Raw genomic sequence first — 19,633 nt, forward strand, 5'->3', positions numbered from 1 at the left:
TGTAGCATTTCCTTTCACTCAACAAGTAGTTTGCACAATTGAGAAAGCTGGTTGAATGATTGTAAATACATCCGAAAGAAAAATTGTTAAAACCTTTAATTTTTTTAAAAAACTTTCCATTCTCCCTGGAGCGCTTACATGATGAGTAACAAAGAATTAATCAAAAATCTGTTTTAGAGTAGAACAAAATATATCCGTTTTAAGCTTTTCTTTTCCACCTAAAAATAGGATACACTAAAATTAAATAATCTTTACTGAGATGTCACTATTACTATCTATATTAAGATAGACATAGTAAGAATAATTTCTTTAAATGAAGTTGTTTTTCAGATGTTTAAATTATAAATTCCCGGAGACAATTTTCTTATATCACAGGGTTCTGAGAAAAAATATGATGATAGATATGAAGACTTATAAAAACCATGAGATAATAGATTGAGTGGTCCCTGGGAGAAAAGAAATTAATTGTTGAACATGCTATATATTATGGATAATGAAAAGGGAGATATTTCTGTATTTTAGGCCTCATATTGTTCAGCATTAACACCACAATGATCATCTTAATTAAAATTTTTATTATCAATTGCATATGTCAAAATTCTCATTTATCTTAGAATCAGATCCTAAACTAGGATAATAATCACAGAAATATACAGGAACAATTCTGAAGGTCATTTGTGCCATGACACACACTTTAAAAATTACCAGTTGAATTTAGAGCAATGATGTGATATTGAGTCATATTTATTAAAACAGTAAGTGTGTAGACCAAACTGATTCACTATATGCGGGTAGTTAATTCTTAATAGGAAGCAAAATTCCCAGCAAGGAAGGGACAAAATACACACACACACATACACACACACACACACACACACACTCACTCACCATTTTACTGTTTTCCGGGAATAAAAAATTGGTATTACATCTGACTCTTCTAGACTTTCTTCTCACTGTGCTCAGGGATCACTCTTGGCAGTGCTTGGGGAACCATGGGCTGTGCTGAACTTGGGTCTGCTGCATGTAAAGAAAGTGACTTATGTACATCTACACAATAGAATATTATACAGCTGTTACGAAAGATCAAGTCATGAAATTTGCTTATAAGTGGATGGACGTGGAGAATATCGTGCTAAATAAAATGAGTCAGAAAGAGAGGGACAGACATAGAAGGACCGCACTCATTTGTGGAATTTAAGATAACATAATATGAGTCTAACACCCAAGGACAGTAGAGACAAGGGCCAGGAAGAGTGCTCCATGGCTGGAAGCCTGCCTCATGAGCTGGGGGAAAGGGAACTGGGATAGAGAAGGGACCACTAAGTCAATGATGATTGGAAGGATCACTCAGGATGGAAGACATGTGCTGAAAGTAGATAAAGGACCGAACATGATGACCTCTCAGTAGCTGTATTGCAAACCATAATGTCCCAAAGTAGAGAAAGAGTAAGATGGAAATTGTCTGCCATAGAGGCAGGGAATGGGGTTGGGAGATGGCAGGAGAGATACTGGGGACATTGGTGGAGGAAATGTGCACTGGTGGAGGGATGGATATTCGATCATTTTATGACTGACATGCAATCATGAAAGCTTTGTAACTGTATCTCACAGTGATTCAATTAAAAAAAAAGAAAGTTATTTATCCTCCTCTATCTCTCTGGCTCCCCCTTCACAACACCCTAAACTAAATTTATACTGAGATTATCCACGTCTTCATTACTTTTCCTTTCTATTGCCTTTTATTCATTTCTCACAAAGTAGTAATTCCAGTATGTATTACAAATATTATTTTGCCACGATAAACCCTTATACATTACAATAAAAAGAAGAATGTGGGATATTAAGAATAATGTACGATAGGGATCTCACCCCATAGTCTCATGTGTAAATCCTCCAGAAGACTGGAGAATTGGCAAGCTTATGAATATGTTGCATGAGTTTGAAACTTGTATCCCATTAATGATTGTGCTGATCCCCAAGGCAAATCTTCTAATAATAAGCTTTTGGTTAGTTTTTAATTATTCTATACCAGTTGAATTAAAAATAATGACCCAACAGCAAGATTTATCATTGATCACACACAGTGGATTTTTCCATGGTCAGTAGGGTCCCTCTGCCTTTAAGTCCTTTCATAAACATCTCTAAAAATAGAAATGCTGGGGCTGGAGCAATAGCACAGCGGGTAGGGCGGGTAGGGCATTTGCCTTGCACGCAGCCAACCCAGGTTCGATTCCCAGCATCCCATTTGGTCCCCCTGAGCACTGCCAGAGGTGATTCCTGAGTGCAGAGCCAGGAGTAAACCCTGTGCATCACCAGGTGTGACCCAAAATGAAAAAAAAATAGAAATGCTTATGGAAATGAATATGCACATGTGAAGTAATTTGAAAGTATGATATTTAAGCAGAAAACAGATTTCAATATGATAAGGCACTTGGGACTGAATTCTCTGATTCCTACCCCAACATCCTCACGTTCAGTAATGAGGCTGGGGTCAGGCTCTAGCAGCTCTGAAAGCTTCAGATGCACGTAGGCCCTCTCAGCCTTGACACCACAACTGTAACTATATTCTATTCTATTTGTTTAGCATGCGATGGTTTCTAAAGAACCTTCATCTTCATTTTCCTAAGTGCTTCTCATAATAAGGAGTACACTGCTACTGTTTTTAAAAGTATTGTATATATCCCTGTGGGTTATGTTTATATTAAATGAAAGCAAAGTGGAATGAGATTTTAGACCTGTAAGTAGGGCCTCACATAACTGATAAGAGTAAGTGGCCTTGTCCTTAAACAAAAAAAAGATGTCTTTGGGGGAGAGGGGTTATAATCTTGTGTGGCCAAAGTGGCCAATTAGAGAGAAACTGTTTACATCTTCTGTGATCAAAGCAAATCTACACTGAAACTTGGTCTACAAGAAAGTGACACCTAGGGACTGGAACAATAGCACAGCGGGTAGGGCATTTGCCTTGCATGTGGCCAATCAGGGTTCAATTCCCAGCATCCCATATGGTCCCCTGAGCACCACCTGTAGTAATCCCTGAGTGCAGAATCAGGAATAACCCCTGTGCATAGCCGGGTGTGGCCCAAAAAAGCAAAACAAGCGAAAAAAGAAAGTGACACCCAAATGAACCTCTTTGGAAAGAGATGAAAGGACAACATCCAGATAGATTGGAAACAGAAAGGTCTGTGCCAGAGTAGGACCCATAACATGAGGCAAAAAAGAAGTGAAGGACAGGTTTTGAAGCTGCAGTTTTGCCCTGGGGCAAGGTTGCATTGAGCAGCTGGCACCCCAAAGCCTCCTTCACATACGCTATCTGTATTCAAGTGAGAGGCAAGGAATGATAGAGCACAAATAGGGGTCAGAGTCATTGGCAGGTCCCATCTTGATGACTTCTCACAATCAAGCTGAGAGAAGTGTTGGTGCATGCTACACTGGATTTCATTCTCCAGAGTGACAGACCTTGGAGTCAAATGCTTGAGGAAAGCACAGAACATTTATTAAGTGGCTGGAGGCTGAAAGATAATTATCAAGTGTGCTCACTCTTGATAGACAGACTGACCCGTGCCAGTCCAGATCTGCTAGTAAGGGAGCCGTACCCCCTCCAGGCAGAAAGCATTCGACAGACCTCCCCAGATTTAACCAGCTTGGCAAGATGGTCCTCCTGCTCTGCGTGTCCCTGCTGGCTTGTGGCCAACCAGATTCTGTTTTGCCAGCCTCAGTGTCCATGTTCATGAGCAGCTAGACCTCGATTCCAAAATCACCCTGCAAATGTAACTCAGCAGGAACTTCCCAGGTCCCTGTGAACATAGAAGTTTGGCGGATGCTGGACACCTCCACTAAAGACAGGAAAAGTCTTGCTGAACTGTTTTTGACTTGCCACACTGCAGTTACTATGCCTAAGCTCTGCCTGAGCACATCTGTTCACTGTTCAGAACAACCTGGCAAATGGACGCTACCAGATGCTTATGACAGTGATTCCCTAGTTGCCATCAGGTCTGCTGTGCTCCCTTGTTAGTACATGGTCATCTAGACTCTGCTCCTTGACAGGTGCATAGTCTCTGCTTTCTGGGAGTCAAGCCCAGTCTACTCTCAGGTGTACCCTGTCTCAGGCCCCCCCAGAGGGTCTCAGGTCTGCATGACTATAGCACCACAGCAGCTGCCAGGGACTCAGATTTATACTCTCCAGTCACTGTCCAGGTTTGTTCAGCTTCAGCTAAAGCTGGTGCCCAGAAATCCAGTCACATATTCTTGCTTACTGACCAGGCTCACCGGAACTCATTACCGCAACCAGTGCCAGGCATATGGGATGAATTCCTTGATTTCTTCCCTGATATTTATGAGTTTGGCATTATGGCTGAGGGTAAGCACAAGTGACTATGAGGTTTACTCACCCAACCTCCCAGCACTACAATTAGTTCCAGAAATCAGAGGAATCTCCCGGTCTTCCACAGGCCTGCTCAACCTCGTGAGTATAGATCAGAAGAATGAATAATGTAAAATGACCAAGTTAAAAAATCATTATGTATATTCAATGTAATCCTATCAAAATCCCAGTGCCATTCTTTAGGGAAATAGAAAAATAAAGTTGCTAAAATTTACAAAGACCACAAGTAGCCAAAGCAATTGTGAGACAAAAGACAATTAATGAAAGCACCAAGAATAAAAAATTTAAATTATATTATTAGGTTAATATAATGATTAGATAAAACTAGGGTAATCAGAACTGTGACATAGAATTGAGATTCCAGGACTAAAAATCTCACATATATTGGCAGCTAAATTGTGATAAAGGAGTCAAGAGCAGAAAATTGAGAAATTTTTTTCAATTTACTATTTGGGAAAAAAGAATAGTGACATGTAAATGAATGTATTAGATCATTATCTCATACCATGTATAATACCTAATTCAACATGCATTTAGGACTTAAGTATAATTAAAATATATATTCAAGAAAATATAGGCAAAGCACTTCATAATGTTGGATTCTACAATGTATTCAGCGATTTGACTACAATGGCAAGGGGTAAAATGCCAATTTCCTGTACAACATTTGGATAGTCACTGGTGTGTATACTTATGTTTGAGCACAGTCAACAGAAGTAATATTGTACAAACTGTGCTTCATTTAGATCCCCAAGTGAATATTGAGGAACTTTTAAAAAAATTAAATATAATAGTATTTATAATGAATATAAGCTCTAATCACAATTAACCATTATATTCAAGAATGCATAGGGTTGGAGAGATGACTCAAGCAGTAAAGAACACATCTAGCATATTCAAGGTCTTGAGTTGATCCCTGGTAAACTTTAAGATCTTGAAAGTACCTTGAAGTACTGAGAGTATACTGAAGAACAATGAGACTATTACTGACTAGAACAGTAAGCCATCAGACCCACAAAACAGAATTTTCTGGGGTGGTGTCTATGAAAAAAAATAAATGCTTACACTGTTCCCTCTGAAACATCTTGCTTTTACTCAGTCATTCTTTATAAATTTTTTGAGATAACAGAAGTTAATGAAACTGTTTATGTGTAGGATACAGTTTTTCACCTCTTTGCAAGGTTTGTTACCAGAGTGCACCACATTTAGAGTTAAGTATAACTCTTCCATCATCACAACGATAAGACTCCCACTCTCATATAATAGTGGTGGGAAGGTCCAATGGTGGTGGGATTGGTGTTGGAATATTGGATGGAACAAATCATCATAAACAACTCTATTAAAAACTAAAATTCCTAAAAAGACTCCCACTCCTGCAAGTCTTCCTTTCCACTCCCTTAGGCAACCTCAGTTTGTTGATAATACAAGGGTTTTTGGTTTTGGGTTTTGTTTTATGTTTGTGCTCCACCCAAGTGCTGCTCAGGGCTTACTTTGGACTCTGTCCTCAGGGATCACTTCTGGAAGACTTATAGGCTCATATGTGGTGCCAGGGATCAAACCTTAGTGTGCTGTATGCAAGGCAAGTGCCCTACTCATTGTAGTATCTCTCCCACCTGCAAGTAGTTGTTCTTGTTTGGCCTTATTTGTTCCTTCATTTTGTTTCTTTATATGCCACCCATGAATGCTTTAATGGAATAATTTTCTTCTGGATAGTTTTCCTTAGATCCTACGTCTAATTCTATCCATGTTGCAAAAGAAAAAATTCCATCTCTTCTTGTGCCTGAGTAATATTCCTTATGCCATATTTTCTTTATCTAAACATCTGCCACTGGCTGCTTGGGTCATTTCCAGATATTGAAATTCTAGTTATTATAACTAATGCTGTAATAAACAATAATGTACACATATTTATATATCTTTTCAGTTTTTTTGAGTACGTTTTTAGGAATAGATATCTAGGAATGGGATATCTGGACCACATGATACATATATATAATGTGTAAAATATCTAGTTTACATTATATATAGTTTTAGCAGTCTTTATAATATTTTCCACAAAGGTTGTAATAATTTACATTTACATCAAGAGTTTACAAGTCATTTTCTCCACTCCACCAACACTTGTTGTCCCTAGCTTTTTAATATCGCTCTTTGCACAGGTATGAGGTGGCATTTATTGTCATTTTTGTGTTTCATTTCCTTGATAATCAGTAAAAAAGAGCACTTTTTCATAATTCCATTGGCTTCAACCATTTGTTTGGATTCTCAGATGAAGTGACTGTTATGCTCTTCTCCCCATTTTTCAGGTGGCTATCTGTATTGTTCTTGTTAAGTGTGAATACATTTTTAAATCAGTGACAAAGTCACTATTCACAGATCAAATGTCCTTTAAAAGAAGTGAACCTCAGTTTGTATTAGGTTAGGACCTACATCTTAAATACTTTGTTATTTTACTGCTAATTATTTCTTTTCAATGGGCAATTGCACTTTGTATTAAGAGTTGTTTAAAGACCAACAAGAAGTCAAGCTCTGAGCTAATCATCACTGCCCTCCCCTATAGGACAATCTATTTAATGAACCGAATCTTACTGTCTCTCACTGCCAGGGGAAATCTTAGCAGAAAAAAAATTTGCAAGGTATGTCATTGGTGTAACCTTTTATAAGAGATGAGAAAGTAAGTTTAAATACAAATTCGGTTTCAAATTCAAACCAATTCCTGAAACAAAGCAAGGATGACTTAAGAGAAATTGTTGAGCAGTTTCAATAAGAATGTCAGGCATCTATTTCCAGATGCCTTCTAAACTACGTTTTAGAATTGATAGACAAGATGTTATTAGAAGCATTTAGGTTATGGTGATTTAAGACCATTACAAGAGAAAATAGCATTCTTTCAAAAGGAAGTTTTAGTTTGAGAAACAATTTTATATTCATTTATTTTTGTTATTATTTTGCAAATGTTCTATTTCAAATATAATATTTAGAGAGATTTTTTGAACATGTATTACCTGGCCCATTTTCTCCTTATGACTTTCTTTGTATCATTACTTTAACTTCAGAACTAAAAATTTAGTTAAGTGAATTTACGTATATAAACCTCAAAGTAACCTATCATATACACAAAACGGGGACATTCACCATTCAGATGGTTGTGATGTGGGGAGTGTATTGGTGGAAATGTTTATACATCACACTCAGTTACTGCCTCAGTTCACCTAGCAGCTGCTTTGCTCTATATACCTATGCATAAAGATAAAAAGTTCAATATTGGGGCTAGATCGATAGCACAGTGGGTAGGGCGTTTACCTTGCACGAAGTTGACCTGGATTTGATTCCCAGCATCCCATATGGTCCCCTGAGCATTACCTTTTGCTTTTGTGACCCAAAAAGCAAAAAAAAAAAAACAAGTTTAATATATTCTAGGGGAAACTATAAGGTATAACAAGACAGTGGATATCTGGCATCTGTGATTCTACATCCTATCACATCCTAAATAGAAACTGATGATGATGATGATGAAGATGATGATGATGATAATGATTATGATGTCAACAATTATAATGGTGATGTAAAGTTTCTTTGGATTTTGTTTTTCAGGATTATACACTCACCATGTATTTCCAGCAGTCTTGGAAAGACAAAAGACTTTCTTACTCTGGAATCCCACTGAACCTCACACTAGACAACAGGGTGGCTGACCAACTCTGGGTACCAGACACCTACTTTCTTAATGACAAGAAATCATTTGTGCATGGGGTTACAGTGAAGAATCGGATGATTCGACTTCATCCTGATGGAACAGTTCTCTATGGACTCCGGTAAGTGATTTGATGTTGCATGTTTTACTTTACTTTTACTTCGAAATGGCAAGAAGGGAGGCGACACCTAAGATGACGTAAACAGGTTTATCCGTATAGGATAACATTGGGTTTGTCCTTTCAGCCTTACTGCAGGGAATTAGTTTATCTTAAAGCAATGTCCTTCCTGTATGGACACAGGAAGACGGTTAATATTATGCTTTGTAACTTGGGAGTTAATCAATAATATTTACTCCTGGGCATCTGCTTCCTCAAATCAGTTACCCTTAGTTCCTAGCAACCCCAAAGCAGGGGCCTGACAAGGGACTGAATGGACCCAGGGCAAGCTGTGAGCTACCCTGGCATCAAAAAGGGCCAGGCCAAAGCACCACAATACTCAACTATAAATTGAGAGCATGGTCATAGACAAATGCTGTCATGATCCAAAAGTAATGATGATACTAGGACCCTGCTGGGGTTTGGAAGACTAACCTGACCTGGGGGACTGTGGTCTGGAATATATAGTGAGATGTCCTCAGGAAGAACCAAATTTTAAGTTTGATGTATTTCTTACTGTGCTCATACAGAATGACATTGCTAGAAATACTAGTAGTAGATTTACTACAACTAATTAAGTGGATTACTAGCTAAGGAAAGAAGAAAGCAACACACCCTGGATGGGATCCCACCCTTAAACGGATCTTCTAGTAATCTGGAGTAATCTCTTTAGATGAGATTTTGTTAATCTCCTGGAGGGGCGATCTTACCCCTCTTTGTTGATTTGTTAATGTTCAACCCACCTTTGTGTCACCACCCTATGTGATCGCTATATAAACTGAAACTGTAAGAGAAGTAGGGGGAGAAGACCCAGAAGCAGAGCACAAGGAAGAGAAGACCCAGAAGCAGAGCGCAGAGCGAAAGAGAATCAGAGAGTCATCGGAGCCAGAAGCAGGGGAAAGAAAGAACACAAAGCAAGTGAGAATCAAAGTCAGAGTCAGAGTCAGAAGTGAGAGTAAGTGGGGCTCCAGAGACTGAAGCTGAAGGGCTCTGGAGAGAGAGATCAGAAGAGATCAGAGGAGAGACAACAGAGATGGAGAAAGGTCGGAAGAGACGAGAGGAGAGACTACAGAGACAGAGTCAGAGATAGAGAGACAGACAGAAGAGAGTACAGCGGCATACTCAGAAACAGCACAAGGAGGAGCCATCCCGATCCAGTCCTTACACAGCGGCTCAAGAGCACAAAACGCGAGCAGCGAGAGAGAGAGCCCGCGAACAACACAACACACACACATCATTGCACCCCTTCTGTGCGTGCGTGTTTGTAATTTTTTACATATCTATATTATATAATTACATGAAAAACCAGAAAATCTTTTGGAACCGTATGATCTTTGTGCATTGAAAGAAAGTGAATTAATTATTTGCCCTAACCTGCAAATAATAATCACAGAAATAAGAGAATTTGCCTATGGCAAACAGATTTTCTATCTAGCTATTATGGAAATGATATTTTAAAAAATCAATTGCTTAAATAGCTCTGAACCATCCATATTGAGCTATAATTCTAGGTATTAAGTATTCTGGGTATTAAGTATAGCTATTTAAGTATGCAAAGGAATTAGCGATCAATACTTAAGTTGAACAATAGTTATAATGCAATTGCATTTTCTTACTTGCTTATCTCTTTTATTTAGGTATATGACACATAGTGAATTAATTTTGTATTTTGTGTGAGGTAGGAGTTGACATTCAATTTACCCTATTTCTATTCACTTATCCTAGCGCTTTTTATTAAATGGACTTTTCTTTTCCCATCAAGATATATTGATACCTTTCACTACATACGTTGGTGGGAATTTATTTTCATATTCAGTTCTGTACCATTGTTTTATTTTTCCATGTTAAGCACGATTTCACTATTTCAATTTCCATAACTATATGTCATTATGTCAAGTAGTAAATATAACCCACCTATTAATTAACCTAAGATTGTTATTATTTTAGACATTTTAAATCTACATATAAATTTAAAATTAAATTGTGAATTTCTACCCCATAAAAATGTTTGACTAAATTATAATTGAGATTGCATTCACTCTACAGGTTAGTTTGGGGCTAAATTAAGATTTTAAAATTATCAACTTTTCTAATTCATGAAAATGGTATTTCTTCCATATTTGATCATGTCTAATATCATAAATTTCTTTTTGCAAAACAGTGGGGTTTCTTTTATTTCATTTTTAATGATAAAGTATTAAAAAGTTTATAAAGTCCCTCCATTATACCTTATGAAAGACTGTTATTAATACTCATATTGTTAGTTTATTAGACTATTTTTGCATCACTTCAAATCAGTTGCCAGTTCTTCCAATAAAATGTTGAATTGTGTTATTATTTTAGGCTATGTAGGGGAGTGTTTTGAAGTCCTTATAAGTCCTCCAAAACCCATAAACTACCAATGCCAAGTTAACTCCAGTTAGGCATCATAATTTTGTAATTTATAGCTGTATAAATCAATATGCGAATGAAAAATAACAACAATTTTTTTGTTGTTACTCTAGTGGATAACAGTTTTGATCTTCATTTATACAATAAAATAGTATCTGGCCAAAATGATTTTAGGGTAATTTTCACCATTCAATGTTCCAAGAGCTTTCAACACTAGTTGAAAATATATGATAGAAAAGTCTCTCAAAAACATATGAACTAAAAAATTCCCTTGATGATAGTTATTATAAGCAAAACAAACTAATTCAAGATCTCTGCTGATCATTAGTGATGATTAATATATTGAAAATGTAGTTATAAGTTCTCTACTCTCTATGATGACTACATCTACTGGATATAATCAAGGTTTAAAATGATGAAGCACTCTTTTGTAATATCCTGGAGAATAATTCCATTAGCCAGCTGAGTATATGAGTCGATCACACCACATGCAACTATGTTGATAGCTGAGTGTGTGCAAAGTTGTGTTTGTTTGTTTTAGAAAAAGACAGCTGAAATTTGGGGATGAAAAAGAAGCAAGTTTTACTTTTAGTCTACAAAATCTTACTTTGAACATTTGCAAATTGTTGGTAGGTTCTACCAGAGGGCATGATTTATAGAAAGAAAACTACTGAAGAACCATAAAGTTGAATGTATAGGTCTTTTTTTCCTGAAGGTATGTATCTGAATGAGACATTAATTTTTTAATTTGAATCGATTTATTTTAAATTTTTAATGTAGTTTGAGGAAGATGGTTATAATGATGCTAATGTTTATGGTTTGGATGTACAAAGTCACTGCACCTAATTATCATGAAAGTGCTCACGACTTTTCAGTACTTATGTCATTTTTTAGTCCATTTCTTTCTTCTTCATCTCCTTCCAATTTTAAAGTGAGAGAACTAAAATATAAAATGGAAGCATCCTACTACTTTTCAGATATATGTAGAATCAAATCTTTGAAGCTGTTCAATATTGATTTTTGCTCTTTGGAGCACACTTAAAGATATTTGCAACTAGTAGCTTGCAAACATATCCTAAAGAATAAATATTCATCATTTATCATTATCTAGATGCTATCTTCTTTAGGGCAACAACTTTCTCTAAAAGAGCATCAAACCATATTCTATGAATGGCTCATGTGACTTACCTACAGAGGTTCTGAGTTCAGATACCTGGAATTTCATGTATATGAAATACCCTCCACCAGTATTTCATGGCCCCTATGTTCTGCATTGCGCTGGCATAGAACTGTACTGCCCCACAATAGTGGCATGTAGGCCCTGAGCACTATTGGGAATCCCCCCTCAACACAAGAAGCTCCAGCCAACTCTGATACTGTCCCTCTGCCACATCTTTCACCCTTCTCTCCTCTCCCAGACTTCTTTTCTCTGTGGTTTAGTTTTCTTATACCATAAAGAAATGGAAAAATATTGTAAAAGAAAGTATGATACCTAGCGTGAGAGGTCAATTTTGGACTCGTGTCACCATTTTCTGAACAGCTTATGTAATCACTGAGCCTTAGTTTTATAATCTGCAACAAGGGGCTAATAATCATTTATTCATTACTAGGAGTTTATTATGAATAATGAATATCAAATAAATATATAGAAACATATAGAAAATAGAAAATAAAGAAATATAGAAAATAAATATATATCCTATATCCTATATCCTACAATCAACCCAGGTTCAATTCCTCCATCCATCCCTCTTGGAGAGCCTGGCAAGCTACTGAGAGTATCCCGCCTGCACGGCAGAGCCTGACAAGCTACCCGTGGCATATTCCATGTGTCAAAACCAGTAATAACAAGTCTCACAATGGAGACATTACTGGTGCCTGCTAGAGCAAATCAATGAGCAATAGGATGACAGTGACAGTGATAAGTTTTTGTATATTTGTGACTGCATGTATTAGACTAGGTAATCAGAAACTTCATGTTTTCTCCATTATTTAAGTTCAACTTATAGTCACAAGAAATAAGAACATGCATTAATGTGTTGTGTTGCTTTTTGCCATGATAAGGTCATTGGGATCTTCTGAATGCATCTAAAAGCTCTTTGACTAGGTATCCCATAATCATGTTAGTGTTATTACCTATATAAAATTGTTATTATATTCAAACACAATGATTTATGCTATATGTTAATTTAAATGACACCACAAGAATAGAATATGCTGTTTTCTATTTTTAGGCACTATGCAAATCAGGTTTTTTTATACAAAATGTTTCATGAAGTCATGTAAACACTCTAAAATAAATAGAGTAGTACCTAATTGGGGTTGGTACTTCTAAAAACATTAGGCTATTGAGTAACATTCATACCATCTACTGAGGAGACTCATCCTTCAAGTTTCCCACTTATCAGTGTTGGAACAACATGCATTATGATACTCAATAATCCTACAAACACTTTAACTTCTCCATGTTGTAAGATATAGATGCAGCACGACTAAGATGCACTGTAAGACTTGCTAAGAGGAGGCTGGAGTGATAGCACAGTGGGTAGGGCATTTGCCCTGCACGCGGCCGACCCGGGTTTGATTCCCAGCATCCCATATGGTCACCTGAGCACTGCCAGGAGTAATTTCTGAGTGCATGAGCCCAGAGTAACCCCTGTGCATCGCCAGGTGTTACCCAAAAAAGAAAAGAAAAAAGAGACTTGCTAAGAGACTAGAACTTTAATCTGTCCTCCTGCTCCACTCAAAGTGCAGTGTCATTTCTTACTCTGAAGTGGAGAAAAATGTCATCTCTTTCCACATCCCACATCAAGCTTTTAGAATGTTTCTTCCTTTCCTCCCTCCTTTAACTATGCAGAGATTTTTCTTTTTTATAGGGCAAATTTCTCCATCCAAGTATTTTATTTTATTGCTGAACCCTCTTATCAGACATAGTTCTTTCATGAATCTTTAATCTTCTCTCTCTGTGGGTTGCTTCCCCTCAATTTCTGTTTCCCTTCAAGCACCACTCCTCTTTCAACTTTGGTTTCTTCTGCTCTCTCACGACTCATGTATTTATTCCTCAATCTCTAAAACTATGGCTCTTACCTGAACTACTTTCCTAGCAAAAGCAAAAAAGGGATTTTCAAAAGTTAGCAAAAACATTGCAACGTCTAAATCTCTTCTCTTCATTTCTGTGAGACTTCAGAGCAATAGCTAGCCAGGAATTCTAAGACCCTACAAAGTGTTTAATTATTCCCATGTTTTTTTCTCTGCTAGCCCCTTGCTGGTACCTCTGTTGTATCCAACAACTAGAGATGTTTCTATAGGTTGAACCAATTGGTTAAATTAAAAAAACCCTAAATATCTGCAACTAGAAACCACTGACATCAGAAAAATATTTTCCATTTCTTACTGAGCATCAGTATGTGTCTGTATTCACTGTTTTCGTTCCTCCTGATATGATCCCTATTTATCTTACCTGTGTTTTCTAAAGCCAGTTTCTCCTCCTTATATGGTCTTTAACAAAGCTATCATGATCCAGGTCAATAGAAATATGTTGCCTCTTTGACATCACATATCTTAGGTGTAATTTGTTGTTCCCACACCAGTCTATCTCAACCATCTCTTTTCCTAACACCTAAATCAAAATCTTTTATCACTTCCTGAAAAGTTTCCTATCTCATTTTTGCCTAGTACTCATGAGTGCAATCTTATTCTTTTTACAATGCATGTTTTATTTTATCATACATACAGATAAATTATGTAGATGACCAAAATGCCTTTCCCATATGAATACCCATTTTCTTCTACTCTACAGACTAAACTTTATTAAATAATTTATTTCCCTAAATGTGTCAAAGAAAATTCAACCTCAAATTATAAGCCAAGTATTTCCTGGTTCATATTTGTGCTGAAAAAATGGTATTTGCTAATTTATCTGAAATTCATATTAAACAGTGAAACCAGTATTTTATTTCACATCCCTTCTACCCTAGTCAAGTGCCTTCCTTTTTTTCTATCCCCAAACACTCTTTCCTCCACTAACACTCACTACTATCTTATTCCTTTGGTTTAAATGGCTCTCTCTCAATTTTTGCTTTTTCAATGAAGACCAATACAACTTTCCCACCCATGAACACTCATTTGATACACTACTTCCCAGCAAGTCTATGCTGTTTTTAACTTTCTTATGATACTAATTTTGATTTATAGTTATTTTCCTGTGATTCAAAAATATTGTAGATTTATTGAAAGTATAAACTCTATTTCCTTCATCTTTGAATTCTCTTTCTTAGAAAAAATAACAAATTAAAAAATTGAAATAAAAATTCATGGGATGCAGTCACCTGACTCACAATAGATGTCAGCTGCAACATTTTCTATATAGAAATGATGGCTTTTAACCAAAGAGCAATTATCACTATTAATGACCAGATGTGTTCTGCCTCTTATGTAAACATCACCCAGCTGGCTGAAAATACCAGTTAGCAACAAGGGCTGGCCCTGTGGGTGCTGAGACAAGGTTTGTCTTTCTCTGAAAATGGCAGGCACAAAACAACTTTATTCTGAAAAGCTATCAAATAGAATTGTTAACCTCTTTAAAATGGTCCTTCTCCTGCTCTCCACTTATGACTCTTGCCTTTTATTTAAAATATTCATAAATCTTTCTTTCTTTTCCTTCCAAAGTTGAGCGTATGGTTGAGTTGTTTTGAGGATTTTTGTGAAAACATGTAATGAAAGACATAGTGAAGCCCAATATGAGTTAATTTGGGGACAGCATATGTGTGTTGTTGAGCACACATGTGGGCTTGTGTACACACCCTAAGTGTATATAGAGTAAGATGTACACATGACATCAATTGAACTAGTACTGATAGCAGTTGTATTATGGAATTAAACCATTAACTAGGTAAATAAATGGCTTAGGCTGTAATATGTTATGAACACTCTTATAAGTGCTCTACCTATTTATCAGAGTGACAAGTTGCTACTTTTACAGGTAAAAATTTTAGGATATGTAACATAACTTTTCTCATCTTATAATTTTAGTATTTTCATATAGCAGGTCCAGTGGGAACACAGATTGCAGAAACTTATAAATTATCTAAAATATCTTTGACAGTCTTAATTTATGTTACTCTATTCCCTATGTCGTATAGGTTATTTTTAAGGAAACTTTATTTTGTGATTGTATCCCTTTGCTGTAAGTGAGTTTTTCTATTCAATATATTTAAAGCCTGATCATTTGAACTATTTTGTCCTGCTTTGGCAAGACTGTTTTATAAATCATATTGTTTACTTCTAACAAATGATCCAGCAGCTCCCTGTCAGACTGTGATATGAATATTGATGAATGATTTTAGACATTAACAATGTGAACCATTCATTATAATCAACCCATTAATGTTTATATCATTGTATTATTATTCTAGAGGTGTTGTGACAAAATATAAAATGGACCATTTAAACAATATGCACTTATTATTTTATAGTTTGAGATTATAGAAGCAAATATAAAGATGCAAGCAGGATTAGTTCCTTCCAAGTGCCATGAGGGATGAAATTGTCTCCCTCCATAGAATGGAGATAACTGCCTTCTCTCTAGGTCTCTCTGCATCATCTTCTCTGTGTATCCCTTTTTGTAAGAACATCCATCACGTTGGATTAGAGTCTACCTTCGTATTATAACTTTAGCTTGATTACTTCTTCCTCTACTGGGGACCTGTGATCCAATTTTAATGTGAGTAGGTGAAGGCTCTCCCATAACAACCAGAAATTCTGAACCCCACAGGGAGTTTAAGAATTTTTCTGAATTATATCATTGTTTCTTTACCCGGAGAGAGCATCAGATTCTGCCATTTAGTGGTGACACCAATCTCAAGGGAAGATTATGACCTGTGTTTCCTTTTGGAAAACATATCAGAGAATTATGGGACTTCTGCCTCTGGATTGACTAATTTGTCACAAAATCCATGAATCTATGAAACCCATTTACTCACTAGGTAGTTTAATTCAAAAGGTGTAACTAAGAAATAGCTACCTGACAGGAAGGCACAATAGGAGGAAAAGGCACAGTAGGAAGACAGTAGGAGGACAGCAGGAGGACAGTAGGAGGAAAAGTCATGTAGCTCACGTGCCCTTTCCAGCTGTCTCCTAAAATCTCCACAGCTTCACCAACCTGGAAGTTCTCTGAAGTTGCTCCTCTTAGGATTCTTACAGACATTTAGTATTTATCCTTGATATTTACTCATTAGGCACCTTCCTGATGGAAGCAGAGAGTCTCTTGCCCGAGTGCCTGGCTGTCTTCCCCGGGGCCCCTCGAAGTGGATGGGCTCCAACTTCCCTCCCTGTCCCAAGCAGAGCTCCTGGCAGTGGAAGACCTGCGGAGCCTAACCACAGCCATGCTCAAGGCTCCTCTGCACACGTTAAAACGAGCCTCATGCATGAAGGTACCGGCAGAGGAACCCAAGTGTGGGACCCGGGGCTGAGACCTCCAAGCCTGCTTCAATCGGGACTGGTCCTCCTACGCCCAGATTTCCCATTTCCCAGTAGCTAGGTGGTCACACCCAGGGACTGCCCCTGGTGCCGTGGAATCCCATCAGCCACGAAATCCCATCAACAGCCAGCATCCAGAGACTTAAAAGCAAGCTCCCGGAAGCGTGACCGTGATATCTTAAAAGCGTACTTCTCCCTTTGGGAGAAACTGGCAAACTACCAGGAGTTTTCTGCCCACATGGGAGAGCCTCGCAAGGTCCCCATGGTGTATTAATACACCAAAACCAGTAACAAGCTGGGTCTTATTTCCCTGACCCTGCAAGAGCCTCCAATGTGGCATCATTGGGAAGGACAAGTAGAGAGAGGCTTCTAAAATCTCAGGGCTAGGACGAATGGAGACGTTACTAAGACCACTTGAGAAATTCGACAATCAACGAGATGATGATGATGATGATGATGATTTACTCATTAATTGGACATTGTCACTCACTTGCCTCCCTATAAATCCTGGATAACAACCATTCATTTTGGTTTCCCTGAAAACCAGCACAACTTCCTCAGATCATTTCAGAAGAATCCCACTGGGGCGGGGCTGGAGTGATAGTACAGTGGGTAGGGCATTTGCCTTGCATGTGGCCAACCCGGGTTTGATTCCCAGCATCCTAGATGGTCCCCCAAGTGCTGCCGGGAGTAGTTCCTGAGTGCAGAGCCAGGAGTGACCCATTGTCGGATGTGACCCAAACATCAAAAAAAAAAAAATCCCACTGGGGAGTTGTAAGCTATGAGATGTGTATGAAGACCCAATATACTTAAAATAGAGTTTGGTTGTCTGAGTATATAAACAAATACACAAGAACATGTTTTGTATGTTTGTATACATACATATTTTGTAAATATATAGAGACATGTCCTAATTCATGTTATTATACCCATTAAACACTTTATTTCCAAATGTGATCCCCTTTTGAAGTATTGTTGATGAGATTGAAATATATGAATCAAAGGGGACATAATTCATTCCAAGAAGCAACAATTTGTTCATCCTCATTGCCTAAAAGTAGAGTAGATCCGTTTTGTGTGTTCATTGTTTACTTTCAATTACTGCCTTTAAATTAAAAAATATAATTATTATTAATGATATGATAACCAAAAATGGGTTACAGTTCAATATTTTATTGTCTTTAGAATACATTCCATTTAGGATTTAGAATGGAGTTTAAATGTTTTAAATTTTGTTTTAAATTTCAATTTAGAAATAGCCTCGCACTTGATTGTATTTCACTACATTTGTTTTGACTGTCATTTTTAAAATGTTTATTTAATTATATTCTTTGTTACATAAAACATTTACATGATTCTAAAATCAAATTATATAAAACAGAAATCTTATTGCTGTTCAAACACTCAACTATGCATTGCTTTCATCATGGAGAAGAATTATCATTTATTTTGACTCTTTTCCCCTTTTTAACAAATATGTATATCTTGTCATACTTTAAAAGATGATCTCTGTTTACAATTTTAGCCCCTCCCTAAACAGAACAGCTTATTATTGTCCTGTATGTTTCTTTCCCAGCAGATCATTTCTTGGAAAATAGTTTTCTGCTTATGACGCTTTCATTGCTCACCATTATAGAAATGAACATTATTGCAAAAGGTACATAGCATAAATGAGAATAGGTCTCCCCCGTGTATGAGCTGTTAATATAAGCTACTTTGCCTGGTCCTCTACACATACTAAAGACTCGAAATTCCAGAGAGATGTTTCTAAGATTCATATTTCAGAATGGAAACTAATATTAGCTAGATACTTATGGCTTAATGGAGGTTTTGAGGACTCCCTTACTCAATTTCTTTACCTAACTCTGTTCTCAATTGCTATTTTTATGTTTCTGGCAATGCTTGAGCATGGGTTGTGCCTGAGAATAAAATCAATGGCTATATTTATAGAATACAAAAAGAAAGACAATTTACCACTATACCTACGAGGGTCATCTCTTCATGCCTTAATTGACTGTTGCAACAAAAAAAGTAGAGCATTTACTTTGGTAATGCAAATAAAATAAGCCCACCATTGCTGATTTTTCAAGAACTTTGGCATTTATGCTTCATATTAGATCTCCACATTGATTGTATATCACTGTCACTGTCATCCCACTGCTCATCGATTTGTTTGAGCGAGCACCAGTAGCCTCTCTTGATTGTGAGACTTATTTGTTACTGTTCTTGGCACATCCACTATACCACAGGTAGCTTGCCAGGCTCTGCCATGCAGGCGTGATACTCTTTGTAGCTTGCCGGGCTCTCCGAGAGGGGCGGAGGAATCGAACACGGGTCAGCTGCGTGAAAGGCGAACATCCTACCTCTGTGCTATCGCTCCCTTAAAAATAATTTGTATCTCTTACAAATTTTTCCTGTTAGATGCAGTTTGATTACGTTCAAGAATCCTTGGAAGCTTGCACAGGTTTACTATTAGATAGGCTGCATAAAAATATGGTTGAGTAGATTTCAGAGAATAAAGAGGTGGGCTGAT

At 37.1% G+C, this 19,633-nt stretch overlaps 1 protein-coding gene across 2 annotated transcripts in view; it reads left to right on the forward strand.

Moving 5' to 3' along the window:
* Nucleotides 1–19,633, forward strand: part of GABRB1 (gamma-aminobutyric acid type A receptor subunit beta1) — a 373,240-nt gene that overhangs the window by 141,449 nt on the left and 212,158 nt on the right. For both annotated transcript variants that reach the window (XM_055139472.1, XM_055139473.1), the window contains one exon: nucleotides 7,976–8,196. In XM_055139472.1, the coding sequence (XP_054995447.1) occupies nucleotides 7,976–8,196 (221 nt within the window). The remainder of the gene's footprint in view (nucleotides 1–7,975; nucleotides 8,197–19,633) is intronic.

This window comes from Sorex araneus, chromosome 5 (assembly GCF_027595985.1).
Source record: "Sorex araneus isolate mSorAra2 chromosome 5, mSorAra2.pri, whole genome shotgun sequence".
In the NCBI taxonomy this organism is placed as follows: domain Eukaryota; kingdom Metazoa; phylum Chordata; class Mammalia; order Eulipotyphla; family Soricidae; genus Sorex; species Sorex araneus.